The following is a 14,233-nucleotide window of genomic DNA, read 5'->3' as shown; positions in this document are numbered from 1 at the left end:
CGAACAGGAACCTAATAATGACTGGCTTTATAGATTTGAATTTTAAAGTGAGCAGTTAAGACAGTAGAACTGAGCAGCGAGCTGGAGAGGTGGAACTTATTTCAGGAATCTGTGGCATCTGGAAAATGCCTTAACGCACTTAAAAATGCGATAACACACATGAAAGAGCTTTGGGGGCTGAGAAAACGTCAAAGCAACGTGCAAAACCCCAGCATTGCATCTTCCTGTTTGCCCATGTAGTCAAAACAGAGTCAAGGTGAGGCCTTCCAGTCCTGCTTGACATTAAAAAAAGGGAAAACCATATGACACTGATTTACAATGCTAATTAACATTTTGAAATGAAATGAAGCGCAGAATATTTCAATGTATTTATTATGTTATTATTTATTTATTTGCCGAAAGCCCACACAGACATCAGGGCGCAGCACTTCAACACTTTTAGCATCTAAATGTTTGGTAAGTGCTTGGTGAATCCTGGCAGTAGGGGTGCAAGCCTAAGAACGGATGACCAACAGCGCAATAATGACATTTTGAATGAGGTCCACCCCATCTGCTCCTCGCTGTCATTTTATTGGTTGGGATATGTTTTCCTGAGGGACGCCTCCTCATTTAGTCATTTGTTAGCTGTTCACTATTATCTCTGGGCTTTTTCTTACTTGGCCCTGAGGCAAAGTAAATTAGATGACCCTCACTTTATGTGTCCTTGGAGACAAAGTGACTATTCCATGTGGTGATCCTAGAAGGCTGGCACCTCACATGGTCACTTCCAGGCGCTTCATGATCCCGGATGAGGGTCGATCATGCAGCAGAACCCACACTTGTCTGTGTCACAGGGGGAGATTATGATGTCCATTGACTATCATCACCATCATGCCAGCATCCCGCAAGGACATCTTTCACTCTACAAAATGCCTTTCACAATATCCTCAAGTACTTAGGTTGTGCTTAAGGATCTCAAAAACCTTAACTCGATCCACCGCCACAGACCTTTAACCACATCTTCCACTGCACGCAGCCATCCGGAGCCTTGCAATGCTTGCATTAAATCCATTGGTATTAGCCGTTTCTTATTATCCGATCGTACTCTAAGCATGAAATTGATGTCTTGAATCGTCGTCTTTCAATTATGCACATTGGCTTCTCAGTACACAGGCACGACTCTTGCGCGTCAGTGATAGTTGATAGGACCGCATCGGTATTCCGTGGCAAGCTGCATCACAGCAGCCACAGGTAGAGGCTGACCACCTCTCTTGATGGGCTTGCAGCTCAAGCGATTAACACAACATCACCTCATGCAGTGAATCACTTAATAGTCAATTATCTTCCACCACATCCGACTCTCACACTAAATTTTCACATGGGTCCCTCCGGACCCTTTTCATATTCCTTATATCTTAAGCTGTACTTCATGAGTGACCATTGGCCAGTCATTGGCATCTGAAAAGTGTAAGGGACCTGTGTATCTAGACATAGACATATGATAATCCTGCTCCCAGGAACTTCCTTGCAAACAAGAAAGCCACGGAAGCCCATCTGCTGGTTCCAAACCATATACATTTAGAGGGCCTTATCGCCGACCACGATGAACCGATACAACGTTTGTTCATCAAGGGTGGGTTTATTCACCTTATTCTTTCTCTCGAATAAACTAATCGTAAAATATAGGGAGTTGTGGGTAAGGGTATTTAAGCAGGTTCTGGGATATTGTAAATAATAGGGGAGAAGATGATAGAGGGCGAACCTGCGAATATAAAAAAAAAATTGCAATTCGTTTTTTCGAGGAAAGAAAATTGGCAGAAACCCATTGAAAAAAACACTGTTGACGAATGAACATAGAACCCGGTGATCCATGTGTGAAAATGAATGCATATTGCCTTGATATCCTTTGACTATCTTTCGGCATTCACAAACTGTTTTTGGAGTGTTTTGTTTCTTTTTTCATATACATTAGATCTGCTTGAGAGCTAAAGCAGTATTTAACCAAACCCAGAGAGAAATGTCTTGTAGGATGAATGGACATGGTGGGAGCCTAGCATATATATGTTGCAAAATTCAAACAAGCAATGCTTCTTTCACTGGTATCAATCCTTCATAACCATATGTCTACCTAGACTTACTCTGCCGCTGAGAGTCCCAGAACACTCGTCGGCGCGGATTTTAGCTAAGCATAGGCACACAAAGCGTTAGATTCAACACCACACACAGGAGTGATAAACTACAGACCTGGCACCCATTATTGGGTCCTCTTAAAATTTGTGCCAAACTCATGGTTTTGATCTCAAGTAAATTTCCATTTTTAAACCCACGGTGTTAAGCGTTGAAAGCTAAGTCTGGGAAAGCTTTGAAGGCAGTCTTGGGATGGGCCTTCCTGGCAGCGTGCCTCAATCGTTCACTCTACATGGTCTAATAACTAGTCTGGAAAGTCAAACTTAAGCAGATGTGTGGCTCAAAACCAGCAGCCGTGTCATTTAGCGGAGGCAATGCTTGGGGCTACGGTTACGTGGAAATCATTTTAGAAGCCTTCACGGAGCAAGAAATTGAGGCGATCTATTTATCATCAAAGGTGCATTCTAGGAACCAATTTCGGAACAGATTTCACACGCAGTCCAGCTGTTTAAGGGTCCTTGAGGAACTAGAGATAAAAGAAAGACTCTGCATCCCTGTAATTCGGGGAAGCACTTCTGCTGCCATGCCATGTCATTATTTCTCCCATCTTTTTGTGAGTGTCAACAATCTGAAGGACCTGCTTCACAATGATTTGCACTGGATCCAATGAGGAGGTGCCGTTGAGCATCTCCGAGATGCTCACGCGCATGTGCGATTCAAAAAGATTTGTCCAAGGACTTAGCAGATCTTTGGGAATCAGGCCCACATGTTTGGCATAGTTGGTCTCATTGCGAGTTTGGCAGTGCAGTAAACAAAATGGTGGAATTACCGCTGTTTTTACCACATCGCCAAATACAAACTTTGAAGGAAAAGTGAAGGGGTCAAGTTTTGGAAAAAAGAGTGGAGGATTCAACTCCACCAAAAAGCTGGCGGTAAGTCCTCCACTTTTCCTCTCTAAATCGGCAGATTTACCGCTGCAGAATTACCGCTCACAGGAAATGCACCAAAATCCCCATTGAGACTTGGCGAATTACACTACCCTACCTCCACTCATGAACCACTGGTAAGCCCACAAGACCGAGTGGTGGTAACAGTAAATGATTTTGGAGGTATTCAGAACATTTACCGCCAAACTCCTACTGAGGTGACTCTCTCTCACCTAATAATACTACAGAGGTGTTCTTGAAGTGCAGAGCGCCTCCAATGCACTACAGAACAGAATGGTGCACATTGATTATTTACCACAACTGGTAGTGAAGGCTGATGGGGATTGTTTATGCATGGAGTAGTGTACCTTGGGGGTTCCCCTCCTCCAAGGAGTATAGGCAGGGAAGCGATTGTGCCTGTTATTCTCTAGTGGCCCCACCAGATAAGCGGTGAAAGGGCCACTATACAGAAAATAGGGTTGGTGGTGCAGCAAGGTACACAGAGGGGTATCGGCCTGCAGAAGGGTGGTACAGGAGGCGGTACGATGAGGGTCTGCGAGTCTAATGCTTGGAAATTGCACTTACCTCCTTCCACCTGTTGGCTTTCCACGAAGGGCATCGGTCCAACCTGCAAGTCCTATGGGTTTTAGGCTTTTCCAAATGCCGGCAATTTTCTTCTTCCAAATTCACAAAGTCCTTTGAAATGCAATGCACCTCTCTGAGCTTTACACCTTTTCCACAGGACACTGAGCACTAGAAAAAAAGAGCAGATTGGTTGGGTCTTCTCATGTTTTAAATTGGCGTCTAAAATATATATATTTTTAAAAGAAATCACGCTACTAAAAGAGCAATATTTTACACAAATCAAAATGATACAGCACATGAAGGTTTATGTAACTTCCCCTTTCAAGCAAGCACGTGTGCTTATATGTTTACAGCTCATCACATCGAAATATTGATTCTTCAAGTCTTTGGGCCTGATCACGAGTTGGGCGTTTAAGGGTCCGCCCAATTCCGAGTCTAGCATGTTTACTCCAAGCTCGGTGTAAACACTCTGGAAAAATGTCAATTTTTGACGCGCTGGCGGTATTATCGCACGGTAATTGCGAATGGACCCAACGGGGAATGGGGACAAACAGCACCCAACCCGTGATCTGGTGGTAATACCGCTGGACGGGTGGGCGCTAACGCTAATAAAATACCGCCCAAATTGTGATCAGGCACTTTGAGTGTAATTCACTGCCTTTTTATGTGTTAGTTCACCAATGCCAGACAACAGTAAGCCTTTAAACACACACAGAGCTAGCACCCGTGCTTAATGTGTGGGGGTGTTTGCCAGGGCTCAGCCCTGGATTTTATTTTTGAGCCCTTGCACATATTGTCTCAGACTCAGTTTGACTATGATGTGGTGTTTTGGCAACGCTATTCTATCTGTCCGTCAGTGGTAGCCACGCAACAAGCAACAGCAGTGTGCACTGGCCACGTGCCCCTGCATCCTGAACTGGCTCATTGAAAATCATGAAGCCGATGATGCACACTGACGTGGCAGTGCTAGTTAACCGCTTCCATGAATAACACCCAGTTGGAAGGTGACCATGCCGGGCGCGGCTGTGGTCATTGCACGCACACTGCTTAGGTCAGTCTGCATGACGTTGGTACCGCTCTGCTAGGGTTTTATGTTCATTCATGAACAGTGGGTTGTTGTTTGATGGCTTTTTTGCCGATTTTGTTTTTTTTTTTAAAAAGCTAATCGAAAAAAGTATTTTTCATATGTGGTGGTACCCCCGCATCCCCCCCACCCTCTATTCATTTTACACTATTCCTGACTCCCCAACAAGATGTATACCCTCACACACAACCCCCTACAGTTTATTCGTTTTTTTGGAGAAAATATTTTTGCCAAAACACAACGAAAAAACACTGTCGATGAATGAACGTCGCACCTTCTGCTACTGCAATAACTGGCAGCTCTGCCACAGAATAATGGGCTGACAACCAACAGGAAAGCCAGCAGCACCAACACCGGGGCAATGCCAGGGTAAAGGCCATTTCCCAGGAGCAGTGAATGTCCTGAGAGCCAACCTACACAAGAATATCTGTGTTTGACAGAAACAGTTATCTGTTCTGTAATGATTTTGCCTGCATTTTTCCATCAATTTACCCTGGGGGGTAAAGCACGTATGGTCTGTTTTCTGTGCCTAGGCGGACAACTTAAAAAAAAAAACAGCACAATGTTCACCATGATTGTGTTTAAAGAAGCACTGAAACATGCGTCTCATTTCAAGACACAACTGGCGTGTTGTGTTATTTTCAGTTATGTTCATTGGTATTTGTAAACCCCAATGAGCCTGTGCGAGTCTCAACTTTAACCCTTAATATGTTGACATGGTGGGGAACAGCCGTGGTTGGTGGCAACAGTGGCGGGGAGCTGCCAGCCTGGAAGCATACTAGAAGAAAATGTGGGTACTAACAAATTTTCTTTGGTACAAATTAAGCACTGGCAAAGGCATAGGAAAGAAGAACCTTGGGTCAATAACTCCCTTATTAATGGCTCTTTTCCAAGTAACCCGTGTTCAGAGCTGTATAAGGAAGTAGGGTCATCTTCTCTATGCACTAAGCGGAAAAATCATGTTAGCTGCAAATCATCCCTCTTCCTGCTGCTGCAGTGTGTCCATAGACTCTCAGCTAAACACAACCATACCTCTGCTGCACCACAAACCACATGCACTTCACAACAGCCGACATGAAACCAAACCATGCATAACCATACCTCTGCTGCACCACAAACCGCACGCACTTCACAACACCCGACATGAAAACAAACCATGCATAACCATACCTCTGCTGCACCACAAACCGCACGCACTTCACAACACCCGACATGAAAACAAACCATGCATAACCATACCTCTGCTGCACCACAAACCGCACGCACTTCACAACACCCGACATGAAACCAAACCATGCATAACCATACCTCTGCTGCACCACAAACCGCACGCACTTCACAACACCCGACATGAAACCAAACCATACATACCCATACCTCTGCTGCACCACAAACCGCACGCACTTCACAACACCCGACATGAAACCAAACCATACATAACCATACCTCTACAGCACCACAAACCGCACGCACTTCACAACACCCGACATGAAACCAAACCATACATAACCATACCTCTACAGCACCACAAACCGCACGCACTTCACAACAGCCGACATGAAACCAAACCATACATAACCAGACCTCTACCGCACCACAAACCGCACACACTTCACAACATCCTACACAAAACCAAACCATACACAACCAGGCCTCACCACCACATAATGGCTACCGACCAAAAACGAACCAATGCTCAGTGACCGGTTTCTCCAAACTCAAGCTGCCAACAGTACATCAAAGCTCTCTTGCTCTTTCTCCCTCTCAACCCCACTAACAAACCTCCAAGCCCCTCCCTCCCATTGCATATCTACCAGAGCGCCACAAGACAACGCCAGTGCGTGGTGCAAGACCCTTTAACATAACATTACAAGCACTGACACAGCCTTTAGGCCACTCACAAGCAGCATGAAGTGCTCAGCTATGCCCATTGCATGCTTCAAGTGCTCAGGCACTACCACCATTGAGTACCACGTATGGATGATAATGGTGACACCAGTCGTTAAAGTGCTTAGAAGCCGGAGGAATCTGGCACGAAGGGCTATATAAATCACCAAATAATTGTTATCATCAACATCATCACAAATAACGCTTCCTTCAGAAGAAGCAAGTCAGGATGATCCTCAGCCTTCAAACTTGAGTTCACATTTCCCCAGTATAAATCACCATAACATAACTTGGGGAAACTAAAATGTCTGTTGACCAGTCTCTTATAAAGAAAAGCATCTCCCCCTCACACAAGGCCTGTTGGATCGGGGCCAAAATACCTTTCATGCTTTCTCAGTCTCATTGCAATCCCAGCAGGAACCCTCAGATCCGTTCCATCTAAAGACCTGCAACCGTAATAAATGGGTGCAAAATGCAAAAAAATTGGAGAGCGAGATAAGCAACAAGCGCGCCATGGGCCCGAAAGAACAGCAAGACCAAACACAATTCAAAAGCTGGTTAGAGGCTCCCACCTTCACAACCTGCAGCCTGTGCTGATCGGCCCCCTACCCCCAGGAACTCAACCCCTTTAACCAGCAAAAATGTTGAGACTATGCCTCAACTGTAGCTGCCGTGTTTTCTTAACTCCTGCCCACCTCACCTCCAAGTCCTCCTCCTGACACATCCATCTTATTGTCCTTCTTCCACCCACTGTGGGTTTCTGCCTTCCACTACCCGGTTTTCTCCTAGTTCCACCCTCTGCTTTTCTCTCCCTTCGACCCTCTTCTGGTTTCCTCCTTACAACCCCTGCTGTTCCCTCCCTTCATCCTCTACTGTTCCCTTCCTTCTAACTTCTTCTGTTTTCATCCATTCATCCTCTGCTGTTCTCCTCCATTCATCCACTGCTGTCCCTTTCGTTTTAAATGTTGCTACTTTCCTCCTGGCAACCTCGGCCGTTCTCCTCCATTCATCCTCTGTTTTTCCATTCCTTCTAACTTCTGCTGTTTCCCTCCTGACAACCTCTGATGTTCTCCTCTGTTCATCCTCTGCTGCTCCCTTCCTTCTAACTTCTGCTGTTTCCCTCCTGACAACCTCTGCTGTTCTCCTCCATTCATCCTCTGCTCTTCCCTTCCTTCTAACCTCTGCTGTTTCATCCTGCAAACCCCTGCTCTTATCCTCCATTAATCCCCAGCTGTTCCCTTCCTTCTAACTGCTGCTGTTTTCATCCTGCCAACCTGTAATGTTTTCCACCATCCATCCTCTGCTGTTCTTCTTCCTGCTACCTCTTAAACTGGCCGACTTGTACCACCTGCCATTCTCTCCTCTCCCTCTTGAGCCTCCAATTTTCTCAACTCCCTCTGCTCGTTCTCTGTCATCCGCGTATCACTTTCTCGCAACCTATACTCGATCCAAACTCTGCTAATGTCCTGCTGGAATCGTCCACGCTAACCACTTCCGGGTCACCTCTTCCATCACCGGCCTTGGCTGCCTCTCGTCCAGAGTTGGGCTCAGGATTTCTGGCTGTATATCATTATTTACTCTGATTGGCCATTGGTCTGATTTGAAAAGCTGCTGAGGCTCATCTGTTGTAAGACATTACTAAGAAAGTATACAAAAAGTTTAGATTGCGGCTTCAAAATGCCAGTCTGCCATCTTGGAACTGGATAGTGCATCTCGCTGAACATGCGCGGGCAGTTGCAGCCTCAGGAGGGGGTCCATGTAATCGCTGTGAATTCAAAATGCTGAATACGAATATGCCAAATTTTGTTTTCTTTCACTGCAAGTATATGCGGGGGAGACCCGCACCGACACCCAAACCCCCTTCGCCTTATTTATTACCCTAATACCAACCCCCACATATACTTGCGGTGAAATGTGCAGTAAAAGATTCCACATTTTCACATTCCGTTTTTTCGGTTTGGAGTAAACGGGTGATACCCCTCAGGAGCAGAGTTGGCTCTGAGGCCTTCTGTTGAGTAAGCGCGTGTGAAGTGTGGACTGTATGCAGCCAGTAAATGCAAAGTATCTGCCCCTTCCCAATGACCGAGGGTCGCTGGGCATGAGTGAGGCAATCGTAAATGTGGCAGTGCCTTGCTCAGGGATGTTGCTATGTGGGCTCCTAACCCAGAGGGTTGACAAGACTCTGCCTTTTCTGTACTAGAGATGGTTCTCCTGGAGGGGCCAAGGTCAAATCATACGCACATGCGACTGCGCCCTGCATGTTACATGTGGATAAGTCGTCCATATCACACTAAATCCAATATCTATTGGCTTCTGGGAGGCATGCAGCCACCTGAGTCACCCCACTACAAGTTTCCAAAACAAAGCAGGGGATTTTCTCACAGGTCTTACAATTCAGGATTTTTATAAGTACTGTGGTTTGTCGGAGGAAGGGGTCGGACTCTTTGAGTACATTTCTAAATTACTTTTGTTAAATGATCAGAAAATGGCCCAGCTTTCCCTATTCTAAAGGGGTTTCCTTACCTATCTAAAGGAACTCAAGGTGCTCGTCTGTCGTCATGGTGTCCCAACGAAAGGAAAGTCCACCGTCCAGAGCGAGTTCTGTCCCGGCCCAGGGACGTCATTTCATCAAAATGCCAGGGATAGCGGAAGTGATATCACACCATTCTTGACCCCCTGATGAGATTACAGGAAGTGATGTCATTTGACCCCACCCCCAAGTGACATCACGGGAAGTGATGGCAAACGACCTTCAGATTTTTCAGATGCATCTAGCACCCGTGTTTCAGGCACTCTCATTTCAGCCAGATATAAGAACCGAGGCATCGAGGGGGGTGTGATTTGTCTAACGATCACACATTTGGGGAATGTAATTTTCCATATTCGACATGGAGCCTATGTGTAAGACAAACATAATGCAGTACTTATAACAGGGTAACCGAAATCTCTAATGCAGGCTTCAGCTAGTGTATGAAACATCTATAGATCAATGGACACAGAATTACTTGTTATCTGTGGCGTTGCTGTGTTAAACAAGCCAAAAAAGCACTGACCTGGGGAGGCGTGCGCTGCTGTTTGCCCAGGAGGAAAATGCTGCACGAGCAAGGCCTGAAAATTAACTCATTGACCAGGATTTAGTATCAACAAAATTCCCTGCTTATAACTGCATCTATGAGTCAGCTGCCACTACGAAAGAAGGTACCTATTAGACTGGTCTGTGTGCACAAAGTGGAGTGCACCTGATAATGTTATCTTTGCTGGAGTATAATAGCTGGCAAAGGTTCTTTCAATATACCCAAGACCCCCCATAGTTTGTATTATCTAAGCCTAATACTGGATGCCAGAGGAATTAAAAAGCCCCCACCATTTAATGTAATATCATTGCTGCACACATAAATCAGTGGCACCACACAGTTGTTTTAAATTGAAAACACCCAAGATTTGCTTCTCACCCGGGAACTCAATGGCCGACTTCAAGGCGCGCACTGCACACTACCACTTTGTTAGACAATGGCATAACACAACATTTGGGCACCCCACGGCAATCTCCTTAACAAAAAACAGCGCATGCCCGGACCACCACGTGTCTTCAATGTCCATGAAGATTATGCTGCTGCAGGGGCATGCACTACTGCATGTGAAAGAAGTATATATGTTTTTTAATGAACGCTTTAATGTTTCAGGTAGCGTAGATAGAAGGGGGCGGTGCTTGGTCCACAAATATACCAACCATTGGTAGTGGCTGATGAGTGTTTTTTGGAGGGTGTAAATATTTGCCACATGTATGCACTTGCGACTGAGCGTAACGAGGGAGCGCAAGCTAACGAAAATGGGTTTGGCGGTTGGGGATGGATTCTTCCCCCGAGAAATTTTTTGAATGATGGGTTAAAATGGCGCACTACACAGCACGCTTTTGGGCAAATGTGGAGGAAAAGCCAACAATCGTTTTTTTAAAGTATAGGGTAAAAAATTAAAAAAAACTACAATAGATGCAAGTCACCAAAAGTGCGCAGGGCATTTCCCAGTGCATTATCATGCCAGACCCTGCAAAATATGCCAGTATAAAAAAACATTTTCATGCTGGCTATGCCCGTACATTTCCTTGCTTGCTCCACCAGCATATGCTAGTATTCCCATATAAGATCATTCTTATGTTTGCTTTAAGGTTTTTCTTTTATAGTATCACTACTGGCACTGGGCACAAAAGTGGCTTTGCCAATATATGCCAGTACTCCTATGTAAGAACATACTCCCATTGGTTTGGTCATTAAAAGTGGCATATTACAATAAGAACACATATCCAAACTGGTTCTGATGTAAGCCAGTCTAGATCCAAAAGAACACTTATCATGCTAGCTTCATCATAGATGCTCAGTTAGTAAAAGGTCATGCTACAGTAAAATATATACAGGCTGCTACACCAAAGCATCAGTTTTGCGAGGTAACACTACTTATCATGCTTGCTTTTTTAAAGATGCTGAGTAATAAATGTCATGCCACAGTAAGTGATGGCTAGACTGCACCAAAATGCCAGTCTAGCCAGGTCATGACACTCATGCACTTGGCGTTGTCAGAAAATACCAGTAACACATGCAAAGTCATAAAGGATGTGTCAAAAATGCTCTAGTGATCCCGAGTGTCCCAGGTCCTTACACAAACACACATACACATGCATCCTCTTTCACCTACCAGTCACTCACCCATACATCCCCTCTCACATTAATTCACTGTGCATTCAACACTCAGGCACATGAAACACCCACCCACCCACAACATTCAAACACACACTACTGCATTCATACTCATTCACCCACCAGTCACTCACTCGCACCTTCTCTTACATCCACTCATTGCATTCTCTACACAGGCACACACCCACGCAGAACATTCAAAACACACCATCACATTCATACTCATTCACCCACCTGTTGCCTCAACACACTGAATTCTCTACACAGGCACACACCCACCCAGAACATTCAAACATACATCATCACATTCATACTCATTCACCCACCAGTCACTGACTCACACCCTCTCTTACATCCACTCACTGCATTCTCTACACAGGCACACAGTCATCCAGCCAGAACATTCAAAAACACACCATTGCATTCATACTCATTCACCCACCAGTCATTCACTCACTCACACCTTCTCTTACATCGACTCATTACATTTTCGACACAGGCACACACCTACCCACAACATTCAAAAACACACTATCACATCCATACTCATTCACCCACAAGTCACTCACTCGCACCTTCTCTTACATCCACTCATTGCATTGTCTACCCAGGGATACACCCAGCCACCCAGAACATTCAAAAACACACCATCACAATCATACTCCTTCACCCACCAGTCACTCGCACTGAACGAGGGAGATCCATCACCTGAGAAAAGCCAGAGTGAACCTGGTGGAGGGAGGCTGAAAGCACAGAGGGGTCTGCGCCCAGAAGAGGGGGACCCATGGGTGAATCCAATCACCCGAGAAATACATAAAACAGAACTTTGTGTTTGTTCGTTTTTCTTATGGTAAACTTATCAGGCCCTCAGGACCAGGAAAACCACAACCACCAAAGGCCTTGATATTGAAAGGAACAAAGGTCAGCACCCGGAAGAGGGATATCCATGGGTAAAGAGCCCTCACCTAAGTAAAACCAGCAAACAAACTTTAATTTTGTTGAAGGAACATTTGTTTTGTTGTTTGAATACATCAGGCCCTCGAAGGCAAGAGACTTTCAAGTGAAACAAGACTTGGCCATCGAGACTCTTGATAAACTGGAACAGAACTATCCACTCGTGCTGGGGAAGCTCGAGTGTGTGGTGTGCTCCAACATCCCACCTTACCCCGTGCTCAAAACGTGGAGAAGGGAGAACCAAGATAGCGCATCCTGACATATTATTTATGAACACTTCCTTCTATTCCTGAAACCCCCCCCCCCACCCTTTTTGTATTAGTTGTAAGGTTTGGCAATAGGTTTCTTAGTATAGGCCCTTTTAATTTGACACAACGCCACTAGGACTGCCTTATTTTCATTTGATGGTCGACACTTGATCCCATCTAAGATTTAGGTTTAGAATAGGCGTTTTTCCAACCTGCATACAGTTTAATAAACACCCTTGAACTGTGATCACTTGTCTGCCTTTACTGTTGCCATCATGAGTTCCTTATATTTACCTGAGGTTTTGTGTCAGTGCCTTGAGAAACTACTCACAATGCTTCAAGGCGCCCTACCAATGTCCTTTCATGCAGACCATGGCTCAAGCTGCCAACGGGCACTCTATGTGAACGTTGGCAGAAGGGATTCCAGTAGTGAATGATACATTCAATTACAGTTGTTTCTATGAATCATACAGTACTAAAATATAGAATTTGGTAAAGATGGAACGAATGCAAACCTTACCAACAAATGTACTGATATTTAAACACATGGACATGTAATAGGAGACCAAGACACTTGGTGTCATGTTGGGACTTTCCAGTTTGACCACATCGTTATGTGAAAGTTTGGGCTAGGGTGGAAAAGGAAGTGACGTGGGTCAAGAGAAAACGGTAGTTAGAAATCAAATAGAGTTGAGACCGGACGCATTATCCATGTGGGCCTCTTTTACTTAAGCGCAGCGCTGCGTAGACACAGAGTGACTCAGCCGCCCCGCCAAGAGTCACCCAAACACTCGCGACAAAGGAGGTGGCGGACCCAACGTTGTCCCGCTGAGGAGTGCCCTCTTCACGCGGCATGAATGTGAGAGGCGCGGCCCGCCTACACTGTGCGCACACACCTGTGCCATCATGTCTGCAGTACCAGGTGCACATTAGGCCACAGACAGGGGATGTACTGAATTGTGTTAATAATAGTATATTGGGTGCTTCACACTTGATGACGTACGAAGAAGAATCCCATGCGGAAGAAGATGAGCAGACAAGGCGGGGATTCCCTATGGAGCAGGCGGCCTACGTACAGGGACGCACCAATCAGCGACTTAGATTTGTAACCTATGTGATGTACGTCAGTTTTCATACTGTTTACCTTTAAAAACTATTGTGCATGCTGATTTTGTCAGAGTGCTCTGTGGAGCAGACTTCTTTGCTATCGCGTACTAGTTTTTAAATGAGAATAAACCTTGTTCTCCCTGCAAGAGGTGTGCTGGGCCTTTTTCCCTACTGGGTTATATTTTTTCTGGTGTGAGCATTGTGGGGCTTCTCTACAGAATTAATGGAAGTGTGTTTGGAAGAGGTTATCAGATATGGCAAAGAAGCTTTGTTGTACTGTGTAGAATTAGGAAAGATCCAATAAAACCACCCAGTCCAGTTCTCGCATTAAGAGAAGGTTCCCATGACAACAAAGGATGTCTCTGAACAGCGTCAGGTTCCAGCTCATCTGAACTAAACGGTGTAGATGGGTATACCACAAACTATTGTCCATCCAAGGTTTCTGCAACAGTCGCTAAAACTGTTCTGATTTCCCGACTGCATTAGCAATAGCGATCATGGGATCCTTGTGAAGGCAAAGAATCGAGGCTGGGGAGTAACCTGAAGCAGACAAACGGATGCCGCCCCAATGAAGCCAAAACACAGGAAGGTAGAATGCGGCAAGCTCAGAAAGCAGGCCACACAGACACATCCAGAATGAGCAAA

At 45.3% G+C, this 14,233-nt stretch overlaps 1 protein-coding gene across 1 annotated transcript in view; it reads right to left on the bottom strand.

Moving 5' to 3' along the window:
- Positions 1-14,233, bottom strand: part of ADAMTS20 (ADAM metallopeptidase with thrombospondin type 1 motif 20) — a 779,002-nt gene that overhangs the window by 88,590 nt on the left and 676,179 nt on the right. Inside the window, exon 29 of the mRNA XM_069628019.1 lies at positions 3,618-3,785. Within this exon, the coding sequence (XP_069484120.1) occupies positions 3,618-3,785 (168 nt within the window). The remainder of the gene's footprint in view (positions 1-3,617; positions 3,786-14,233) is intronic.

The sequence above is a fragment of the Ambystoma mexicanum genome, chromosome 12 (genome assembly GCF_040938575.1).
Source record: "Ambystoma mexicanum isolate Mex_15411 chromosome 12, UKY_AmexF1_1, whole genome shotgun sequence".
In the NCBI taxonomy this organism is placed as follows: domain Eukaryota; kingdom Metazoa; phylum Chordata; class Amphibia; order Caudata; family Ambystomatidae; genus Ambystoma; species Ambystoma mexicanum.
This window is presented reverse-complemented; position numbering and strand designations above follow the sequence as displayed.